Source organism: Oncorhynchus gorbuscha, linkage group LG01 (assembly GCF_021184085.1).
Source record: "Oncorhynchus gorbuscha isolate QuinsamMale2020 ecotype Even-year linkage group LG01, OgorEven_v1.0, whole genome shotgun sequence".
NCBI lineage: Eukaryota > Metazoa > Chordata > Actinopteri > Salmoniformes > Salmonidae > Oncorhynchus > Oncorhynchus gorbuscha.
This window is the reverse complement of record NC_060173.1, coordinates 91902684-91927438: the sequence shown is the minus strand read 5'-3', so window position 1 is coordinate 91927438 and position 24755 is coordinate 91902684. Positions and strand designations below refer to the sequence as shown.

Sequence of the window (24755 nt, the reverse complement as noted above, 5' to 3'; positions counted from 1 at the left end):
ACCACTGGAATGCATTCATTGCCATGCTCACAAGATCTTTCATTGGGAACATTGGCTTGATTCCGCAGCTTACATGTGTATGCTCAGTGATTTGTAGAGGGGATTTTAGACCTTTGGCATGTGCCATGTCTGTTGGCAGAGGTTCCTTTAGACTAGTGAGACTGCTGGAGCAAAAGCCATTGCCTCAACACCTCAATGTGTCAGCATGGTTTCTCTGGATGGAAGACTGGCTGCCCATTAGTGATACTACATGTACTGTAGGTGTTCATCAAATCATATTCCCATGCAGTATGTGGGGATAGTGACATTGCAAGACTCTTATTTCAGTTTTTCCCACTGTGTAATTCTGTGGAACCCACAATGGTTTCTTTTCAATCTCCAGGGGTTCTTTCTGAACTCCTGCTCATCACATACTATAGGCTATACTTGTTTTAGGGGAAATATGAACTACTGGTCATCACATACTATAGGCTATACTTGTTTTAGGGGAAATATGAACTACTGCTCATCACATACTATAGCCTATACTTGTTTTAGGGGAAATATGAACTACTGCTCATCACATACTATAGCCTATACTTGTTTTAGGGGAAATATGAACTACTGGTCATCACATACTATAGGCTATACTTGTTTTAGGGGAAATATGAACTACTGCTCATCACATACTATAGCCTATACTTGTTTTAGGGGAAATATGAACTACTGCTCATCACATACTATAGGCTATACTTGTTTTAGGGGAAATATGAACTACTGCTCATCACATACTATAGCCTATACTTGTTTTAATATGAACTACTGCTCATCACATACTATAGCCTATACTTGTTTTTAGGGGAAATATGAACTACTGCTTCCCTACTGCCTCCTGTCTCCCTTTTCTCAGTCCTGTATCTCCTCCTTAACACTTCAGTGTCCAGATGGTCTTCTGTCAAACCCGCTCCGTGGGAGTGGAGAGAAAAAGCGAGACCGAGCTTAGCAAGTTTTAACTGCGAGACCACAGTGTGTAATTGAGAACTGTCAGGCAACCCAAGTGTAGGGCCCTGATTGCGCCATGTTCCTCCTAGAAGCCAGGTTTACACTTCAACATGTGCCCGCCCTACACACTCCATAAAAAGCAAGTCAACTTTTCACTGGCAATGGCATAATAAAAACAGAGGCTGCTAATGAGCTGATTAAAGACACATAAACACAGCTCCCTGACTAAGGTGTAATTTCTTATGTTGCCTTTTAAGACAATCTTATTCTCATGCAAGTGTCTCTGTACCATATCAGTAAAACATGGGCACATACTGTTTTACGCTCATCGAATGACTCTGTCTCTCTATATATATCTAATAGGTAATGTTCTCTGAGATTGACGTGAGACATCCAGAATGCTCTGGCCAAAAGTTCACTACCTAGCTCTCATTTCTCTTCTCACGGAAGGTCTCCATCTCTGGTTCATCAAAGATGATCCCCCCCTGCTGACCAACATATTGGACTTTCCCATACGAGGAATGCGGTGGTGGAGTCTGACAGTTAGCTGCTGGGTCTCTGTATTGGAGCTGGGTCAGAGAGCCTAAGCCTAAATTGAATGGGGCCGAATGGTCACTGTGGTTTGGGCCTGTCCCAGTGGCTGCCCAGAAGCAGCAGCCCAGCAGTGGTTCCTCTCTGGGAGACTCTCCTACTGGCTATAGCAGTACCACTGGTTCTGTAGCAGCCAGCTAGCAGCACCCGGAACACATCAGCCTCCAGCCACTCTATCCTATGAAGGTTCTGAACACATGCCCCTTTTTCTGCGGTGGCATCTGATGCCTGATTCCCTTGGACATGCATGAACTTTCATGTTTTATTACATTTAGCCTTATTGAGTTTGATTAGTTGAGGGCGAGTGGTTGTATTTACAGCGAGAGGAATTTGTCCATTATTGGTGTATTTTCATTTTAAATTCTTCATCCGATATGTTGGGCTAAACGACTTGCCCTGCAGTCTCTTCTAGGATCCTCTTTGATCCCGCGCCAATCATCCAGTAAATAAGTTCCACATGTTTGAAAAGGGAATCCCAAGAACATTTTAACTGGGTGTATTATCTATTAACCATCCTCTCCGTGTACAACTGGAAGAGGTGGGGAGGGAGAGAGGGCGGTAAGAGAGGCTGTATCGGGTTCAGACATGAGGTGGTGGAGAGAGCTGGTGAGGGGGGTTGGGGTTTATGCTGATGCATTTTTGTAAGGAATTTGTCAAGGGCAGAAGAAAAATGATAGCTATTGAGTGGATTTTGAGAATCACAGCGACTGTGCTCTATTCTGAAACGAATCCGCTTTGGCCCTTGGCCTGTTACCTTCTTTTGTAGAAAATTGTTGATGTTCTTTGAAAGTATGTGAGGATTCTGTAACAAAGAGGTGTGAATGCTGATTGTGGTGTGTGCCATGGAAGTGGCTGTGTGAGGTGCTTGGCAGTCGGAGAGGGAGCGAGACAGAAAGAGAGCAAGGGAGAGCAAGAGATAGCACCCTCTCAGGCTTCGCTCACACTAAGCTCTTTAATGTGGCTGACTCTTTGAAGCATTGACACCCTTCCTTCTCCCTTTCATAGTGCCTGGAGCCCTGCAAGGAATCCTGGGACCTGAAGGAAAATCAGTGCCAGGACTTATGCGAGGTACGTATGTCACTATTGCCACCGCCTCTGAGTTTGAGTGTTCCCTCTGGAGTGGGGAAAGTCTGCGGGAACGAAGAGCGTCAAGCAAAGTAAAGTGGAGGCTCTTTTTTCTCTCTACTGTAATGTAATGTAATGTAATGGCACTCCGTGTAAGATTGAATCAAAGCTGTTTAACTTACTCACCACTCAAATGAGTCATCAGGTTCAATGTAAAAAGGACAAACCCTGTTAGCTCGCTGACCTGCCTGTTCAAGCACTGGCACACTCAACGCTACAAGTCACCTGACACACATTTTTAATTTGCCTTTCCTCCTCCCCCTCCTACCTCGTCCTCTTTGTCCTCTTCCTCCCCTTCTCCTCCTCCTCCTACCTCCTCGTCTCAATCTACCCTCCAGCCCCTCTTTCCCAAGAAGCACTATGAGTGTTTGACTAGCTGTGAGTTCCTGAAGTCTGTAGAAGGGGTGAAACAGGGGGACTGCTCGGCCCCTGAGAAGGCCAGTGGCTTCGCTGCAGCCTGCGTGGAGAGCTGTGAGGAGGATGGAGAGTGCTCCGCTGTCAAGAAGTGCTGCTCCAATGGCTGCGGACACACCTGTCAGACCCCCAAGAACCTCTACAAAGGTACAATGACACGTACTGTACAGGCACCGTATGTGACATCATTGGGTACAACACTAACGCTAGTTACTGTACACAGACCTTTGTCAGATTCGGTTATTCAAAAGAAGCAGTAGCTTTCAGCGCCGTAACTTTTGTCCTTGAATATTGTAAATCATCTTCTGTTATTATTTAGCAAGGCTATGCCTTTTTAGTGTATGTGTTTGTGTATGCATGATATACCAAGTTTCACTAGTAGTGCTGCAAAATCCATTTAGCTATGTAGTGAGAACCATACATTTATTTTATTCAAAATAGACCAATATTTCACTTGAGTTTCTTTGTCTCCACGCAATCCCCACATTCTGTACATGCTGTATTTTATGATACATCCAGTGTGTGAAATTGTTCTAAATCTGCTTTAGGCTCACAAAAGGACAGATGCATAGAGAGGGGGAGAGAGAGGGAGGGAGACTTCCAGTAAAACTGATTTAATGGCACTGCCTGAGGTGGATGTTCAGAGAGAAGAGGAGAGCGCACAGCCCATTGTGGAAGAGCGAGAGAAGACTCTCTCAGTGCCTCTGGGCCAGGAGATGGAAGCTGGATCTTCTTCAGTTGTGTTTGTCAGCAGCACACTGACTCTCTCAGGCTGCTGACAGCCTTGGACGATAACAAGGCAGGAGAAGTGGAATGACTGGAACCTGCCTCTTTCAGTCTTTGAAGCAATGCAGTGACAGAGCTGTGGCTATTATTGAAGTGCACACAGACCTGTGTGTGTGTGTGGGGGGGTGTTGAAGCATACATTAATATATTCTGAAAGAATGGATGTACAGTAAAGGCAGTGTCATGGCCTGGACATTTACAGCCTGTGTGGATGGAGAAAGATCAAAGGAGATTTGCACATGTTTTAATTTGCAGTCTGCTTTAAGTCATGTTTGAATTCCAATCCTGATCTCCATTGTTGAAGGTGTAATTATGTGCTTACGGTGTGGAGAGAGTAATTGTTTCTGTATGTGCACAAGTGTGTGTTAAATATGATCCATAATGCTGGAAGCCATTATTCTGACGCGAGCCGGGTGAAATGGAGTGTTTCCCCCCACGGAGATCGCTCTCAGATGTGTGTTTGTGTGCCCTGTGTGTGTGTGCAGGTGAAGGTCCCCAGCGAGTGTGTGACAGTGGAAGAGTGCGCTGTAGAAAGCAGAGCTCATTGTGTGTGTTATGTCTTTTGAACACAAATACACAGAAGACGACTACAGGGCCTTGGTCCCATATGTAGAGCTTTTTCTTGATATCAATAGAACCCAGTGATATGACATACTATTCACTAGACTGTAACGTCTTCTTTTTTTGTTCAAAGCTGTACTAGCAAAGTGGAGTTTTGAATAGGTTGTCTTTTCCCTCAGCTATGATGGGTTGGCAGTCATTTGTGATAGATGGTTATTCTGTCACCATAATGGAGATCACTGAGAGACCAGTGTGGAAAGGCAGTCTTGTTCTCAGCCCCGTGTCCTTATGTAAATATGTCAGTCTTTACTTATGGTCTCTCTCCTTCTGGAGACGCTATGATGCTTGATCCTCACACTCGCCAGCCAGCCACCTCCCCAGCCATTCACAGCTCCACACCCCTAATGGATTTAAAAGATTGAACAGTGCATGACCATCCTGGGGTATGGATGTATTGCTGCCTCTGTGCTCCAAAACAAAGACAGTCATTTGATGCACGTAAAATATGAAGCATATCTTTACTGTTAACCGTCAGAGACCTATGTAACCATGTATATTGATGACTCTGGGAACCATGGCATGACACTGAGCAGTCATCAGTGTTTGAAGTCTATGGGAGGCCATTGTACTACAACCTCAGTTTGAATAATGTATTGTTGGATGTGTTCCTCCCACCTTGATTGGTGCTTGTTTGCCACGGCCCCAGTAATTAGCCAGGTCATTTTGACAGTGTGTGCGTGAGCACTCAGCATTATAATCCAGGAGCGTTATTGTTGGAATGCACAATACATGAATGAATGCTCTGCTCATGATGACTGTTCATCAAGGTGAACTTCATGGTTATGTTTTTTAGATGGGGAAGAGCAAGCATGTGGCCATTGGAAGACGAATCCTGCTAGTACGATTCTTGGATGGGATCTGGCCCCATAGGGGTAATCTTTGTAGGGGTGCGAGCTAAGAGCGGTTTTAGGGTTTGTCACTTTGCTGCGTGTGGATGGTTGTTGGATGTGGAGATGGGATGTGTGTGGCTGAGGGAAGATGAATCATGGCGAAGGGAGTAGGAATGCTGTGGTAATTTTGTTCGTCACACACACACACACACACACACACACACACACACACACACACACACACACACACACACACACACACACACACACACACACACACACACACACACACACACACACACACACACACACACACACACACACACACACACACACACACACACACACACACACACACTGGAGCTGTGAAACATCAGCACAATGGCACACAGCTGTTACTCTGTGTAGAGCCTCTATCTGCGAGACTCAAGACTGACTCTATGTGTCTGGCAAATGGGCACACCTCCATCTCCCACCCGGCATTCAATGAGTATCAATCAATCACGTTAAAAATAATCAATCGAGATGTAACAAGTTGAAGCAGCCTGCTTATGCAGCACAGGCAATTCAACACTATTTTCAGCACCTTGTTTGCAGTTACTTTGACTTGAGTATGTGTGTTTATACTGCGTGCATTTCATGAATGCAGAGCAGCGCTAGGCGCTCGCTCTCCTCGGTACGAGGGGAGAGGTCCTTGGGTAAGTAAGTATGTGAGAACGGCAGGTGATTTATTGAGAGGTGTGGGATTTATTCAGTGTTCTTCTGTACTCCTGAACGTTGCGTTTCCAATCTCCATCTCATTAACACTCAGCCCGATGCTCAATCAACATCTCACTACATCTCAGCTGAAATAAATCCTCCAGGAGAGAGTTAGTCTGTCATGGACACTCACTTTTCCCTACACCGCACACTTAATAAATCGGATTTATCGCACATGGGCACATTGAGAGTTTAAATGGGTTGAATGTGAGGGACAATGAGGCAAATGGATTGTACACGTGTGTGTGCGTCTGAGTGTGTTTTGACATGGAGAGAAGATAATGTAAGCTCCTCGGCTTTCCACTACCTCACATACCCAGAGGCTAACTATCTGTGTCCTCCCCAAAGAGACAGCTGGTAAAACATGTTCTCTCTATCCAAGAGTATATCACGGTCCGTCACAGCACAATGACCATGATATTGACCCAGTGGACAGTGTCTCGGACAGTGTCTGTCAATTTCAAATCTGTGCTGTTTCTCCCAAAGTCAGTCTCACAGTGATGATGTTATATGTCTGTCCTCAAGCAAAGATTATCTATTTTATTGACAAGATAGCTAAGTGACTGCTCTAACAATGGAAATACATGTCCTCAGTGATTGAAGGCAGGCGAGATCAGGTGGGACCATTCTAGAAAATGAGAGGGCAGATACGCGTGTGAACAACAGGCATAACGAAGTGTTTTTTTTTCTCAAAGTTGGTGATATTAGTACATTTATAACAGCCTAAACATTACGAGACTTACATTCATTCAAATAAGCCTCACGTAATTCTACACTCTCATAGACCTCCATACAAAAAGGACTTATCTAAATCATCTGGCTTCGCCTCTTCCTCTCTGCCTAAAGTCACTCACAGTGATGTCATGCCCCATTCTCTCCCTAACTCTGTCTCACAGTGATGTCAATGACTGTTTTCAGGAGCACCCCTGAAGCCCAGAAAGGAGCTGGTGTTTGTGGAGCAGCCGTCTGGAGGCCTGGTGATCCGCTGGTCCTCTAAGTTCAACATCTCTGTGGAGCCTGTCCTGTACGTGGTGCAGCGCCGCTGGAACTATGGCATCCACCCCAGTGAGGACGACGCCACAGAGTGGGATACCGTGGCACAGGTAGGGCACCACACCAGGCTCCTTCTCTGACTACCTCAATGCTGCTGGAGGATTGCTCTTTTATTCACATAGTATATTATAATCAAATAATTTCCTGTTTAGTTATCCTAAATTAATATCATGGTCAGTGCTTTTTAGGAAGATGAAGAATCAGTGATGCATTATTTGGTGGAAAAACCAACCCTAAAACTAAACCATAATATGTTTTACACAAAAGAGAGAGACATAACAATGTCGGGGTGGTACTCAACAGCTGTGGAGGCACTGCACTCAATCACACTGTCGCACACTGTTGCACATTCCTTAGTTGCAGTGTCTTTGAAAGTTTGGCAAAGAGAAACAGACAGATGACTGATGTGGCAGCAACACTCACACGAGCTGCGACCCTGTGTGACCTTTAACCCCTGTGTGGCTGCTCTCTCCCATCTGTCGCTCAGACTACAGAGGAGCGCATCCAACTGGCCGACATCAGAGCCAGCAGATGGTACCAGTTCAGAGTGGCTGCCGTCAATGTACACGGGACCCGCGGGTTTACTGCCCCCAGCAAGCACTTCCGCTCCTCCAGAGGTAGGCTGTGTCTGGGAGAGTGTGGGGGTTGTGTGTGTGTGTGTGGCCCCTACTCAGTGTCAGTTCCTGTGTGACACCCTATCCTTACATTTACTACAGTCAAGGGCTATGAACAGGTGGAGACTTTGGGACAATCCATCACAGCCTGATTTGTCACAGTAACGGCCAATTTCCCCATTTTGTTCATGGACAAATTGTGTTTTTTTGCATTTTTGTGAGTGTGTCTAACTTTTGCCTGAAATTCAATCCACCCTGCAGTGAGGGGCAACACCCACACTGCAGGAACGTAACATTGTTCCTGTGCTGGAATATTCTGCAAGATTACACCCGTAATGCTCACATTTATTAAAAGCAAATAACAAAATGGTTTTGGCACAGTGTCTTTAAATATCCATCACAATGTAATCTGTTTCTTTTTCTTTCCCCTATCTAACAAACCTGAACCTTAAATCAGATTATTAAGTATTCCTCGCCCCTCCGTCCCTAAAGTTGTCCGCTGAGCTAAATGGAAATTGATGCTCACTGATGCCAAACAGAACATAGAAAGTCATCAGAAACCCCTGTGCGTGCAGAACATGTGCTTTTCTCCATAGCGATGCAGCCACACTTTTGTACGTTTAACTCTTCAAAGCTGGGGCTTTCCCTCTTTACAGCTGTATAAAATGTCATATGTCCAAATTAGTCAGGATATTGCAGGTTTCAACTGCATGTAAGTTATTGTCTGGCTTCTAGGGAGAATGAGGTAAGGTAGGCTGCTCAGTGCTTCAGATCTGTGTTACAGATTAGCATTGTGTTTGATAGTGGGCTGAGACTGTGCTGATGCCTGTACTACTCTGAGTGTTTCTATGTTGAATGACTCTAAATAACCCTTTAGTCTGGATTACAGGTTTATGAATGTAATATTGTGTCTAGATTTCATCTGAGGTAGAGCAGATAGTTTGGTTTGAGGTGTAGAGGCAGAGCTGTGAGCAACGTTCTGCAGTTCAGTTGATTTGGCTCCGGATTTGGCCCTTTGTCTGAGTTCTTGTGGTGTGTTTGCTTTACCAACATGGCTTTGGGTAGAGATTTTGTCTAGCAGGGACCACCTTTGTCTTCGTCTTCAATATGAATAGCTGAGGAAGTAATGAAGGCATTTCTTTTTTTTTACATAGTCTATGACAAGATTGTGGTGCAATATTCACCAGGGAAGCTAAATGAAGTACCTTGCTTCATCCTCATATGTTTTGTGGTAGTGGTAACTGTATGCTGCCTGAATGACCTTCCTTGTCATTTATATTCTAACATGAAGTCCCCTGGGTGTTCTGACAGGCTGCGTGACATCACCAGACACCAGGTGGAAACAGGATTGTGCTGCAGGCCTGGAAACTGACCTCCAATCAGTCCCACAATGCTGATGGATGGATGAGAGCTGTCACATGATGAGCGATTGATTCTGTCATTCCATTGTTATTTACATAGCTCAGCCTGATCATCTGATTGCAATTTCGCACCACCATACTTTGTTTGGGCAATTTTCAAAAAACTCACTGCTTATTTATATAGCGTGGATAACATTAGCTGGTTCACTCAAACTATGCGTCCAATTGCTCTTTGAAACCACCCCAAATGTATTTCAGGTGGGAGAAGGAAGAAAGGGGACATGAGCTAACAGTAACAGGGCTGTAGTCTCCATCATTTTCTCAGTAATAGGCCTTTCCTTCTGGTCTGGTGCCTGGCCCTGCCTCTGCCTGGCCCTGCCTCTGCCTGGCCCTGCCTCTGCCTGGCCCTGCCTCTGCCTGGCCCTGCCTCTGCCTGGCCCTGCCTCTGCCTGGCCCTGCCTCCGCCTGGCCCTGCCTCTGCCTCATGGCCTGACATCAGTACTGACTATATGCGGCAGCCGGCAGCAATCCTGGGGCAGACCCCATCTGGCCAGGCTCTTAACAAGCTCTGAAACATCATCTTACACACACACTCGGATGCACACACATGCACGCTAGGTAGACTCAAGTTAAGATGGAATGTGAAAGTGAGCAGCATGTGTTTGGTGACCATTGAGCCGAGCTCTCTGACCTGTGTAACGCTGTCGTAGACGTGACACCTGTCGTAACATTTAATGACAGATTGTCAGTGGTGGACTAATAACTTTACACCATCATACTGGCTGGGCCTCTCATATGGGCCCCTCTTATTCTGGTCTCTCAGCTTGCACTGCAAAGCTGTCTTAACTGGTGCAAATGTATCCTGGTTAGACACATTAAACCAAACTTCTGATATGATTTTAAGCAAGGATAAACACATTAATGTGGTTTAAGTGATCGTCCATTTTAATGAATCTCAATATTTAGTTGATTAGTGTTTTTTCATTGGTCTGTGAGTCTCCAGCCACTTATTAGCACCAAAAAAACATCGCAGCTGTCACTTTTCTGCCGGCGCCGTTATTTGTGGTCGTTCCCAAATTGTACAAACAAAAACAGCTCTATCATGATCTCTTTCTGTCTTCCATTTAAGAAACAATAGTCTTTCTGTGTCTAACATTATCCTCCTCACTCAGTCCCTGAATTAAAGCTTAACAGCTGGAGGGAGAGAGAAGGAGAACTGCTGTGGATTACATGACATTAGAGTACTGTGTTCCTGGTCTCTCTCCAGATCCCGCCGCCCCTCCCAGACCAACCAGCCTGCATGTTACTAACATGACGCTGGGTGCTGAGGGGACGGTGACAGTCCATCTCAACTGGACCCTGCCCTCTGAGCCCGACATCCCCGTCCATCACTACAAAGTCTTCTGGAGCTGGACTGTTCCCGGGAAGTCGCTGGTGCCGTCCAAGAAGAAGAGGAGGAAGACCACCAATGGGGTAAGCATCGGCTCTTCTCTTCCCATCTGGGTGATGTGTCTGCGGGTTGGGAGGCTAGACACCCGAGGGCCTGGATGGGCTGATTGGATCAGACCCATCTCAAGCTCAGCCTCACTCCCCTAGTCTCTGCACTGTAAATAAGAACCACAGGCCCCACAATGGAAAAAGATCAGCAACGTAAGCCATTTAAATACATCAACTCTTAAAGCAATCGCTCATGCAGCACGGCACACTGCCCTTTTCATTGTTTTATTTCCTCAAACAAATGAAATTACCCTTAAACGCTTGGTTAAGCTTTGAAAGAAAACATAACATATAATGTATTCCTCATTTATGGCTAGATAGTGTCACAGGGATGTGTTCCTTGGATAACTTAACCCATATTTGTCAAGGTTACTGTTATTTAGATTGACTACTGGTAACTGAGAATAAGTCAAGGTCATTTAGCCCAGTGGTTTCTTATTAATTGAATAACAATTAACAAGCTGTCAAATGAAGTGGTTTAACAAGTGCAATAGTATCAAATGTCTGTTTAGCTTAGCATCGCTATGAGGAATAAAGCAAGAAACGCTATTGTCTAGACAGTCATTCCACTTGTGCTGACTTAGAATCTGGAATTAGTGTTGGTAACCAGATGCAGATGTGGCATGGAGGTGAGAAAGCTGGGAGACACCAGATATCTTTTGATACTTTGGCACCTCAGGGCTTTGAAAGCTACCTGCTGATGGTGGAATATCAAAACAATTTCTGGTCAATAACTGGAGCCTATCAGGCTCATGCTGCTGGAGGAATGCTGAGACCTAAACACACCGTAACGAAGCCCCAGGGGATGGGGATAACACTGCTCCCTCACACGGCGCGTAAAGCCTCAGGCCTAAGACTCTATCACTATCTCCTCTCTCTCTCCATGTTGGTTTAGACCAGCACACGTGTTCCCAATAAGGATGGTCCTTATTCCCACAGACCTGGCTTCGACTGGGCTAGCCTGGGCTGGGACTGGAATGGACTAGACTGGGACAAGGATCTGACTCATCTGGTTTGAGTGATACGGTTGTGGTCTGGCCACATTGTGTTCTGGCTGTGGTTGACGTGGTGTTGTCTCTGGGATTTCAGGCCCAGAGCTGGGTGGATCTGGACGGCCTGCTGACTAACAATAGCTACACAGTGGAGCTGCAGGCAGTCACCTACTGGGGTCAGGTGCGTCTGAAGAGCTCCAAGGCATCACTCCACTTCAGCACCGCTGCCCAGAACAATGACTCTGGTAAGGCATCATGGGACATCGAGTTTAAACAAGGCTGCACCCATCTGACTTAGTGATAAATAATGACACTGTTTAATAGTTTTTATGAGTTCATTTTAGAGTATTTATTAGCATAACTATTGGTATGATAATATATGTTTAATTATACTGTAACCTTCCCATATTAGAGCTTTGAGCTACATTTGGACATTTTATGAGATTAGCTGGACTAGAAATCTGATGTTAACTTCTCTTTTCCTTCTCCAACCCAGTGAAACCAGTGTCCAATAAGGAGGAGGTTATGATGCCTGTTGGCTCCACCCTTGGCAAGCGCCCGGCCGGCCCTCTGGAGGTGGGCACACCCTTCTACCAGGACGGCCAGCTACAGGTCCGCATTTACTGGAAGAACCGAGGGGGTACGTACCATATTATTATAGTGTGCGTGGGCCTTGGCGCCGACCCTATTGTAATTACCACGTCATTCTGCCCTTCATCAGGCATCCTGCATCCTGCATTGGTTAATCAATGTCGGGAAATGATTGGCTCTCAATTGAGATAAATCTGTAGGAAAAGCTATTGGATATTGTAGATCAACTAAATGAAACGGGTTGTCTTTGACATGGGCAATAAGAGCACAGGGTGAGTTTAAATCTACTGTGGACCAGGAGGAATGGCAGCCTAGGGTGTTCTGTTAGCTGAAGAACAGTAGACACAGGCAACAAGAGGGGCTCTGTATGCTGGGGTTTATTGACAGCTGTAGTAAACCTTTCTGGGATATGTGGGACGGTAGCGTCCCACCTCAGCAACAACCAGTGAAATTGCAGGGCGCCAAATTCAAAACAACAGAAATCCCATAATTAAAATTCCTCAAACATACAAGTATTTTACACCGTTTTAAAAATAAACTTGTAAATCCGGCCACAGTGTCAGATTTTCAAAAAGGCTTTACTACGAAAGCACACCAGATGATTATGTTAGGTCAGCACCCAGTCACAGAAAAACACAGCCATTTTTCCCGCCAAAGAAAAAAGCAGAAATAGAGATAAAATGAATCACTAACCTTTGGTGATCTTCATCAGATGACACTCCTAGGACTTCATGTTACACAACACATGTATGTTTTGTTCGATAAAGTTCATATTTAACATCCGGTGATTTTGCGGAGAGCCACATCAATTTACAGAAATACCCATAATAAACATTGATGATGTTATGCATGGAATTTTAGATCCACTTCTCCTTAATGCAACCGCTGTGTCAGATTTCAAAAGAACTTTACGGAAAAAGCAAACCATGCAATAATCTGAGAACGGCGCTCAGACACAAAAACAAGCCATGCCGATATCCGCCATGTTGTGGAGTCAACAGAAGTCAGAAATAGCATTATAAATATTCACTTACCTTTGATCTTCATCAGAATGCACTCCCAGGAAACCCAGTTCCACAATAAATGTTTGTTTTGTTCGATAAAGTCCATCATTTATGTCCAAATACCTATTTTTGTTTGCGCGTTTAGTACACAAATCCAAACTCAGGAGTGCCAGGGAAGTCCAGGCGAAAGTTCAGACGAAAAGTCATATTACAGTTCATAGAATCATGTCAAACGAAGTATATAATCAATCTTTAGGATGTTTTTATCATAAATCTTCAATAATGTTTCAACCGGAGAATTTCTTTGTCTGTAGAAATGCAATGGAATGCAGCTAACCCTCATGGGAGAGCGTGAGACTGAGCTCATGGCACTCTGCCAGACACCTGAATCAATCAGCTCTCCTTCACAGTAGAAGCCTCACACAAGGTTCTAAATACTGTTGACATCTAGTGGAAGCCTTAGGAAGTGCAATATGACCCCATAGACACTGTATATTCAATAGGCAATGACTTGAACAAGTACAAACCTCAGATTTCTCACTGCCTGGTTGGATTTTTTTCTCAGGTTTTTGCAGGCCATATGAGTTATGTTATACTCACAGACATCATTCAACCAGTTTTAGAAACTTCAGTGTTTCCTATCCAAATCTACTAATTATATGCATATTCTAGCTTTTAGGCCTGAGTAGCAGGCTGTTTAATCTGGGCACCTTTTTGTCCAAGCTACTCAATACTGCCCCCCAGTCCCAAATAAATGAATATGAGCCCTCTCTCATATATTAGTGTTGAAACCTTACATTTTGTTTTACAAGACCTGACGTCACCCTCCAGAAACACACGGACGACATGTAAGAGTTAACATTTACCCCACTGCAGTGTCCACAAACTCCTTGTTCCCTAACCCCTACGAAAATATGGAAACCTTGAAAGGCGTGCTCTAAAGGTAAGCCAGTCAAGTCCCATTCACTGGACTATGTTATGTTGCTAATATACACTACCGTTCAAAAGTTTGGGGTCACTTAGAAATGTCCTTGTGTTTTAAAGAAGAGCTCATTTTTTTGTGCATTAACTCCTTGATGCACCTATCCCGTTAGTGGGATAATTTTCATCAACACTTGCTGAATTGCAGCGCGCCAAATTCAAATTAAATTACAAAAAATTTGTATTTTTCATGAAATCACAAGTGCAATATGGCAAAACACAGCTTAGCTTGTTGTTAATCCACCTGGCGTGTCAGATTTCAATACAGCTTCTCAGCAAAAGCATAACAAGCATCTATGTAAGAACATCTCTCTCGGTAGACAAAATATTACAAACACTAGCAGCCAAGTAGATTGGTCACAAAAGTCAGAAAATAAATCAATTTAATTGCTTACCTTTGATGATTTTCAGATGTTTGCACTCACGAGACTCCCAGTTACACAATAAATGTTCCTTTTGTTCCATAAATATTTTTTAATATCCGAAATACCTCAATTTGTTTGGCGCGTTATGTTCAGATATCCACAGGCTCGAGAGGTCACAACATCGCAGACAAATTCCAAATAGTATCCGTAATGTGCACAGAAACATGTCAAACGTTTTTTATAATCAATCCTCAGGTTGTTTTTAAAATATATAATCGATAATATATCAACCGGGACTGTAGCTTTTTCAATAGGAGAGGGAGAGACAATAGCTGCCCCACTCTGTTGCGCAAGCAAAACTCTGTGAACACCAGCTATTCACTGACGTGATGTGATCTTTCTCACAAATTTTTCAAAATAATAGCCTGAAACTATGTCTAAAGACTGACACCTTGAGGAAGCCATAGGAAAAATAATCTGGTTGATATCCCTTTAAATGGAGGAAAGGCATCCAATGGAACAGAGAGCTTTCAGGAAAAACAGCACTTGTTGGATTTTCCTCAGGTTTTCGCCTGCAATATCAGTTCTGTTATACTCACAGACAATATTTTGATTGTTTTGGAAACTTTAGAATGTTTTCTATCCTAATTCTATCTTAATTATATGCATATTCTAGTTTCTGGGCCTGAGAAATAGGCCGTTTCAAATGGATACGTTTTTTTTGTTGCCAAAAATGAAAATCCTGCCCCCTACACTCAAGAAGTTAAAATAACATCAAATTGATCAGAAATACAGTGTAGACATTGTTAATGTTGTAAATGACTATTGTACCTGGAAACGGTAGATTATTTTATGGAATATCTACATAGGCGTACAGAGGCCCATTATCAGCAACCACCACTCCTGTATTCCAATGGCACATAGTGTTAGTTATTAATTTTAAAAGGCCATGAAGGCCAGCATCCTGGAGTCACCGCGTCACTGTTGACATTGAGACTTGTGTTTTGAGGGTACTATTTAATGAAGCTGCCAGTTGAGGACTTGCGAGGTGTCTTTTTTTCAAACTAGACACTCTAATGGACTTGTCCTCTTGCTCAGTTGTGCCTCCCACTCCTCTTTCTATTCTGGCTAGAGACAGATTGCACTGTTCTGTGAAGGGAGTAGTACACAGTGTTGTACGAGATCTTCAGTGTCTTAGTAATTTCTCGTAATTTCTCGCATGGAATAGCATTAATTTCTCAAATTAAGAATAGACATGAGTTTCAGACAAAAGTTATTAGTTTCTAGCCATTTTGAGACACAAATGCGGATCCTCCAGATACCCAACTAGTCTAAAGATGGACAGTTTATTGCTTCTTTAATCAGAACAACAGATTTCAGCTGTGCTAACAAAGTTACAAAAGGGTTTTCTTATGATCAATTAGCTAACATAACGTGCCATTGGAACACAGGAGTGATGGTTTCTGATAATGGGCCTCTGTACACCTATGTATATTTTACATAGAAAAACTGCTGTTTCCAGCTACAATAGTAATTTACAAAATTAACAATGTCTACACTGTATTTCTGATTAATTTGATGTTATTTTAATGGACAAAAAATGTGCTTTTTATTTAAAAAACAAGGACATTTCTAAGTGACCCCAAACTTTTGAACGGTAGTGTATGTCATCACCAAGCCAAACTCCACAGAGTGGAGGCAGGAATGTCCAGGCTGGCCTGGCTGAGGAGAGGCCCAGTGGTGCTTCTGATGGAGAAGCCATCTGCTGAGTCGCAGAGAGAGAAAGAGACCATGAAGAGACGAAGTCTTCCTGGTCCAGAGTGATTAGCAGGGCTGGCCCTGGCTCCGGAGGCTGAGTGATTGTGACTGGGTCGGCTAAGCTTTCAGTCCCAGAGTGTTGTGGAGTTAGTTCTGGGCTCGCTCCATGGCCTAGCCTGGGGGGATGACTACACTACGCTGCAGCAGTCCTAGTCTGTGAGGGTGATGGTGTGGCACAGACTCAGCCTCTAACTGGGCTGATGATGGATGCCTCTGGGTCTTCCTCTGGGTCTGCGTCTGACCACCCGGGTTATACTGGAAGAAGGAGAGAGTGAGAAACCTGGTCCCTGATAGCCTAGGATCAGGTTTCTCTTCATCAGACTCTGTGTTCAGAACTTCAGACTGAGGGACAGATTAACTCAACACTGCTGATTACTGCACTCGCTCATTCTGAGGCAGCTCAACATTGGGACACATCTGGTCAAGTAGGAATGTCTATCTGTACTGTTTCATAACACATAGGTTTATAAAGGACTGTCTCAGAGGGTGAGATAGTGGATCACTGGCTGACACAGACAGACAGACAGACAGACAGACAGACAGACAGACAGACAGACAGACAGACAGACAGACAGACAGACAGACAGACAGACAGACAGACAGACAGACAGACAGACAGACAGACAGACAGACAGACAGACAGACAGACAGACAGACAGACAGACAGACAGACAGACAGACAGACAGACAGACAGACAGACAGACAGACAGACAGACAGACAGACAGACAGACAGACAGACAGACAGACAGACAGACAGACAGACAGACAGACAGACAGACAGACAGACAGACAGACAGACAGACAGACAGACAGACAGACAGACAGACAGACAGGCGATCATTAGACTTCTGAGGCGAGCTCTGCCGCGCTGCTCTATACCTGATTTAATGTTCCTTCCCTTTTTTTACGTACCTCTTCTTCTCTGTCAGCTCAGCTACGCATATCTTGTTTATTTTCCCCTAATTTCCCGCTTCCCCTTAATTCCTCTCTTCTGCTTCCAAACTGCTGGGAGGCTGAGCACGCCAGATCCGTGTCGAAACCTTCAAAGGCCTCCTTTTATCTCCCGACCGCAATCCAGTCCCCTGCCAAGGGCTAACACAGCGTAACTCAATTATTAATCGGAGAAGTATAATTTCACATCTGAACGCACACAGCCAGATGAATAATAATTCCTGTCAAATATCAGGGGGCAATGGGAGCATAAACAGCGCTGATTAGGCAATGAGGGTCTACGGTTTAGTAATGAAGCGAACTGGGGCTGGGACCCGGTGTTTGAGACTGGCGCTGCTTCACCATTGCTGAGGGTAGGCCTTTAAACATGGCCACGTTCCGCTGATGAGATGGTTCAACACAACATTTAGGAGAAATATTTGAATGTACGTATTTAGTCATTCAAACTCTTTGTATTTCATATTTTATTATGTTGCCATTAATGTCACGCTGAAATGAGTCACAGTAGGAAATGTAAGAATCGCGTTTTAATGCGTTTCACCAGCTAGTGTATCAGCAGCATCTGCTAATGCCTGATCAGATCAGACTGATGGTGGGACACTAATAGAGAGTACTCAGACAGTCTGACTGGGTGTTATTGTAAGATAATGTATTATACAATAAGATCATTTTACCCAACAAGCAAGTATCATGTCTGATATTGTCTTTGTCATCGGGTCCTTTGTTGTTTTTGCACCAGGTCATTGAATACTCTCATCTCTCTCTTCTTCCTCCTCTCCTCCCAGATCCTTTGGTGAGTCGTTACCATGTCCAGTGGATGCCTGAGTACTGCAGTCACAACGAGACCAGAGGACCAGAGAAGTCAGTCACACAGGTCTGTCTCATACCCCAAATCATCCTTCTATCAAAGTACGGTCATTGCGCCAAGTGTGTGTGTGGCTGTGTCTTGTTCAAAACATGAAGCAGATTTCATTTCTTTATGAAAGCAGCTCTAGTGTCGGAACCAAAAAGCATGTTGTCATTCAGAGTCGCATGTATTTATTTTCCAATATATTTGACGTACAGTAGGTTTTTAAAGGACCATAGAGTTTGATCTGCATTGTGTTTTCATTTTTGTCAAGGAAAAAATATAGCGATGCTGGTATCGTCACAGCCCTACATCTCAGTGGTATGCAAAGCGCCCACCAGCCTTTTGTCTGGCACTAAGAAAAGACATCTTGTGTCAAGAAAAGGGCCCCACTCAGCGCCTCAGTCCTGCTGTGCAGCTTTGCAGCGGGTAAATCAGCGACTGTTTTGATTATGACTCAGTCGGTGTGGTCAAACATGGTGCACTGCCCAAACATGGTGCGCTGTACTAAAACAATGTTTTTGGGAATGATGGACCATGCACCCCCAGCATGAGCACTTTGGGTGCAGGGGCTGGGTGTGTGTGTGTGTGTGTGGGGGGCTGTTTGAACTCAGTGCTGTTCCAGGATGGCATAGCCTGGCAAGCAACACATTCTTCAGGGAGCCCTTCTCTGGTTGCTAGGAAATACACATCCTTTTTCTATAGATCCCTGGGAAGGATTCCAGCACAGCGCTGTCCTTGTCTCTTGTGTGTGAACATGGCGCCTTGGTTTGTTTTTAATCAGGGCTGTTGCATATCAGAGAGAAAACACTCGCCCTCTGAGTTCACGACTATTAGTGTAGAATGTCGTTATTACAAATGGAAGATTTAATTCCAGTGAGCAACTAAGAGCGGCACATCCAATCCTTAAAAGTTGTCTCTTTGCTGTTATACAGATTAAAACCATCCATTTTCGGTGGATTGACAATGGAACCCTGTTTAAAGTATCCTCCTTTTTAAATGAAGCCATACAGAGTTGGTTACAATTTAAATGTTATCCTCCAGAAGAGGCAGAACATTTATTACAGCAAATAATATGGCTAAACTTCACTGTACTGATAGAGGGTAAGCCCATGTTTTTCAAGATAATGTATAGTATAAGGTATCATTTTTATGATGTACTTTGGAAACAACTTTGTTAAAATTGTCATACAAGCAGTTAATCAAGGTGTATGGAGATGTATGCTCAATACAAAATGATAACAACTCATTGCAGTTCTGTCACAAAAATGGAAGAGGCAATTAATTAATTAGTTTGTCTGTCAAAAATGTAAAATCATAAATGGCTTAAAATGACCCATGTAAAATGCTCAGTTGGTAGAGCATGGCGCTTGTAACGCCAGGGTAGTGGGTTCGATTCCCGGGACCACCCATACGTAGAATGTATGCACACATGACTGTAAGTCGCTTTGGATAAAAGCGTCTGCTAAATGGCATATATTATTATTATATTATTATTATATTTAAAATGTGTCAGTTTCACAGTCAAGAGGGTTAACAACTATGCCACATAAAATTCAAAATGGTTGGGCACAGATTTACGATGTCCCAATAACATGGCATCGGGTTTATGAATTGATATACAAAACAACAATTGACACATCAATCCTTTCTTTTCAATTTAAGCTATTATATAAAAATGATTGCTAGAAAAAGAGTCAGTCAGGCTTGTGCAGACTATGCCCCGAGGAAACCAAAGCAATAGAACATATCTTTTGGTACTGTCCATCGGTGGCTTGTTTTTGGAGTCAGGGCCAGGAATGATTGTTATGTCAATATCAGAGCGCGGTTGGACCTCAGTGAGTCAATAGGAAATATCATTGTGCTCTTGGGTAAAATGTTTATTTTGGGGAACATTTGGACTGAAATGTTGCAGATGGAGAGTTTTGAAGTCCCTCGTGAGACACCGTGGTAGAATGAAGTTATGTATTGCAAGAGGAAATGGTAGAATGATGATTTAATGAGAAAGATGGGTTGATCTGTGTCTATCTGAAGGTTGGAATGAATGAGTGTGGGAATAAATACATACACACATGCACAGTATCATGTTTGAGGTCCTCCAATCAGGTGTGAGGGTGGGGATGTGATTATTGTATGTTTTGCATTTAGTTAATTCTGTTTTTTGGTTTGGTTTCACACTGAGCAGTGTGTGTGCTGGTCCTGGTGGTTGGGTATGCTCGCTTCCATCCCTCCCGGGCGTTGGGCGGGGCTTGGTCCTTCCCGCCATTGGAAAATCCCTTCGGGGCGAGGGCTTTGCCCTGCTGGCGTCTGGGGACGAGCTCACCCAATGAACAGACTGATGGGAGCGGCCATTCATATTGTATTGTATTGTTTTTATTCGAAGAAATCATAATAAAAAAGATCAGCCACTCACTCAGCAGGAAATCTCCATTTTTTCTGGAAAAAATGTCTGAAGTAATTCATTTAACATGTCATTTTCATTTCAAATTAACCCGAAATCCATTCTTGTCCCCTCGTCTTCATCAGATATCTCCTTTTTATATTTGTGTTACACTTGGAACCCATCAAAATAATCTAATATTTTTTTCATTGTAGTTTGAATGGAGGACTAGTGGGTTAACCCCTAACATGTGAATGTTCAAAGTGGTTCAGTAATGTGGGCCATGTTCCAGGGCATAGGGAGGGAACCTGATCCTCTCTTGGCTCCATGTATTTAATTATCTGTGGTGGTTCCCTGGGATGTGACCTGGGTGATATCATGTCAGAGCTCTGAACGTTTAATGCGTCTCTTGGCTCAGGAGAACTACATCAACCTCCCGGGCCTGCTCTTCTCCTGCAAGTACAAAGTGACTGTTCACATGCTCAAGTCCAAGAGGCGCGCCAAGGATGAGAGCACCACCTTCCTCACCCCGTCCTGCACCACCATCAGGAGCAAGAGCCACAAACACATCCCCTGTCCTGGGGAGGAAGGTGAGTCAGCTGCCCAGTACAACCAAGTCATGTTATGTTCACTCTTATTATCATGTTGCATTATGTGCCTGACTCCAAGACTCTCCACACAGTTGTTGAAAGAGGTTGCTTCTTCTCTTGTTATAGTAGATTTTTGCCTTATTTATTTACTATGACTTATTTCTTCCCAGCCTAACACATACAGTTTACATTATGCCAAGAATACATGTCCATCAGACGAGTGTTTTTCAACATAGTTATTCCGATCTCTCTCTGCAGCCCCACTTCCCAAAGTGTTGGCTAAGTCGGAGAATCTGACAGCGTCCTTCTCCATCCACGAGGGAAACATCACAGGCAGCTTTCTGTGGCGGGTGTCACAGGTCCTGGCCCATCAACGAATCACAGGCTTCCAGGTCACCTGGGCCGAGGTCACCACTGAGAGCCGACAAAACAGCCTGCCCAACAGCATCATCTCCCAGTCCCAGATCCTGCCTCCAGTAAGTCTATTCAACTCTGTTATATTCAAATAACTATTATTCCTGTAGTGAAAATTATTGTTTGGAAAGTTACATGCAGTCACTCACTTTAGAATTGGTTATACCAGGAAGTGGCTATTGTAATTTATTTGCTTTTGCTGTAGGACACAACATTTTAAGGAAAATGTTATCAAGCATATATTGTACTTTTCCCAGGACACTGCCCTCTGTGTGCTGAAAAAATAAGTGTGATCTTCAGCATTTCATTATACAATGCCTGCCAGGAGTGGAGGTGTTTTAAGGATACACTGCATTGCCCTCTTTACATGAAGAACTAGATAAGCAGTGCTGTGCAATCATACACAGAGATCTGAGGGAGGGATTCCGTTAGAAGTTCTCCTCCTCCTGTGTTTCATCTACCTTCCCTGCTTCCTCTTTCATCCTGTATGAGCGCGCTGAAAAACCCACTGTTTTACATAATCTACTCGATCAACAACACGTTCCGCCTGTCTGCGCCACCCAGTGAGCCGCTCACAGCTCTGAAAAATAAAAACACTCATCACTACACTCAGTTTATCAGGAGAAGTGTTTATTTACCTCTGTGGCTGAATAGAGAGCAGATGGTGTATGGGATGTAGCCCAGGTTTACCTAACAGATAATTCAACATCTTAACAACAGAACGGACAAAAACTCTAGACTTCTATGGGGAAAAAGTCATACAGGTACCAGAAAGTTATACTAGCCCTGAAGTCCAACCAAGATTAATGCTTTAAACAACAGTCTGTCTGTCTGAGAAAGGTATTCAGCCAGTCTTGGAGGACAATTAAAAGTTGATAGAACATTGCTGCTCAAATCCTTTACAGTTGTAGAAAATGTTTCACAAAAGAAAATGGAAGCTGATAGAAAATGTTATTAGTGTGAGTTCTTGACCCCAAAAAGTAGATCAGCTTTGATTTATCCTTGGTGTCTGAATGCTTCTTACATACAACATTTGGTATGTGAAATAATGTTTTCTACAGTGGCACCAAAGATGGTTAATGGTCTTCTCTTGTGCTGTTAACCCTTTCAGGACCATAGTCTGCTGGTGGTGTCTAACCTGCGGCCAGCCACGTACTACAGACTGGAGGTCCAGGTGGTGACATCAGGAGGTGAGGGTCCTGCCACCATTAAGACCTTCCAGACCCCCAGTGTGTTACCAGTCCTTCAACACCGTAAGTACCAACTCACTGACCACTGACTGTTGCTCTCCTGTAGTCAGCCACATGACTGTGTCCAGCTAGATTTAAACAGAGATACCATAGCTCATTTGAGAAAATCTGTGATTTTCTTTTCAGTGACATCTTCATCAATGACCAGTATATTTCTTGCACGACCACACATTACTCTATTTTGATCATTATTCTGCAGTACCATTAGGAACTGAAATTGACATGTTTTTGTGTTGTAGGACCCAGACTCAGGCAGCACCATCCACATCACCAGAAGTCCTCAGCGGAGAGACATTGAGACCCCTGACCCATCAGACCCAGTGCGACAGGAACCAATGTCTCTCAGCACCTTCACCCAGGGAGGGAATACAGTGTGGAACCAAACAGCAACACAGCAGACCATGAAATCTGACCCCAACCTATGTGAAATGGGTTCACCTTCAGGCTGCACAGCATATGCTTTCCCCTCAGTCCTTCCTGATTCCATCCACTGACTGGACTCTTCATACGGTTAGATGCATACTGATATGTAGGACTCTTTTCTTTAGGACTGGCTGGTTCATTCTCCTGTTATTTATGGGACACTAAGCCTAAGTTGGTTTAGGAATTCTCAAACTGTTTGTTCCAATAGAAACAATAACAAAGCAACAGTATTTTATCAATTCCAATTGTACATCTTTGTATATCTAGAACTCAAAGATTGTTAGACTATAAAAGGACAAGAAAAAAGTAAATCCCATTTAGTTTGAATATCATGGTAACTAAACTGAAGACACAGTAATAACAGTGGAGAGAACGGCATACAATTGTAAAACACAATCATGTATTCATTGAGAAAGGCGCGTGTTCACCTATTTATTTTGTTTTACCAAGTAAAAAGATGTCGCTTAGGCATACCCTATGTAGTGATGAATAATGTAACTAAAACCAGTGTAGTTTAACCCAGAATATTTCTCATAGTATGTTGCATGTAGAACATTTGAATTTAAAACTGTAAATAAATTACAAGCTTCAAATTGAATGCTTGTAATGGTTTTGCATGTCAAACGTTAGTGTTCTGTAGGCATGAACAGGTCTGTTACCTCTTTTGGATATGTTAGCAATGTTTCATTAACAGATACTTATATGGGGAATAATATGTCATGTTTATTAATGAAATTATAACTTTTATGTGGAAATTATGGAATTTTATGTTCTTGACTGTAGAAATATTTGTTGTGGAACAGTCAGTGAATGTCTATTTATTTGTGTGTGTGTGTGTGTGTGTTGTGTTTTTAGTCTAGTGTTTTTGAACCGGCAAAACATCTTGTAAAGACATTTTGTAAAAATGGAATTGTAAATATAGTCTCATGTTACATGTTATTTTTCCATGGTAGAAACTGTACAAACTGGTAAGTAATAAAATCATCCTTAACCTATTCCTTATGCTTTATCCTCTTAATTGAAATTGCTGTGAGGAGTCAATATGAAATAGTGTATATTGTCTAAACATTGGACTATTTGGCAGATACTGGTGCTTATGTTGGCTGTGTAGTCCATAACGCCAGACTCCAACAAAGCATATTCACTGATCTCCCCAGAAGCTTGAGACATACAGTCCAAATAAACAGGTCATTCAGAGCTTACCAGCAAGCCATGGCTGGAGTTGGGTGCCCTGGACATAATACTCTCCTTTAGACCACAGTATTGTGCCCTGCCAGTTGCGTAAAGTGTGCTGTTTGTATTCGAACAGCTTTAAATCCCTTTTGTCTCAATCCCTTCACTTTTTCAATATGCTGTGGAATGTTGACATTTTTGTGATTTACTTAAATTCTTACGGTATGAGAGGGAATACAGTAAACTGTGTGAAATCGACTAAAATTAGCATAGGCCAGAGGTTTGTGGTGTTTTCCTTGCGTTTTGATATTAATCATACCTCACAGATGCTAGTTCTACTTG

The 24755-nt window shown here is 43.4% G+C and overlaps 1 protein-coding gene across 1 annotated transcript in view; it reads left to right on the top strand.

The window, feature by feature from the left end:
• The window catches only part of LOC124045897 (anosmin-1), a 54322-nt gene extending 30087 nt beyond the window's left edge, over positions 1-24235 (top strand). Inside the window, exons 3-14 of the mRNA XM_046365681.1 lie at positions 2578-2640; positions 3036-3258; positions 7026-7210; positions 7648-7777; positions 10403-10608; positions 11722-11869; positions 12121-12264; positions 18122-18210; positions 20982-21153; positions 21412-21629; positions 22679-22820; positions 23057-24235. Coding sequence (XP_046221637.1) covers positions 2578-2640; positions 3036-3258; positions 7026-7210; positions 7648-7777; positions 10403-10608; positions 11722-11869; positions 12121-12264; positions 18122-18210; positions 20982-21153; positions 21412-21629; positions 22679-22820; positions 23057-23115 — 1779 coding nt within the window. The 3' untranslated portion in view covers positions 23116-24235. The remainder of the gene's footprint in view (positions 1-2577; positions 2641-3035; positions 3259-7025; positions 7211-7647; positions 7778-10402; positions 10609-11721; positions 11870-12120; positions 12265-18121; positions 18211-20981; positions 21154-21411; positions 21630-22678; positions 22821-23056) is intronic.
• The last annotated feature ends 520 nt before the right edge of the window (positions 24236-24755 follow it).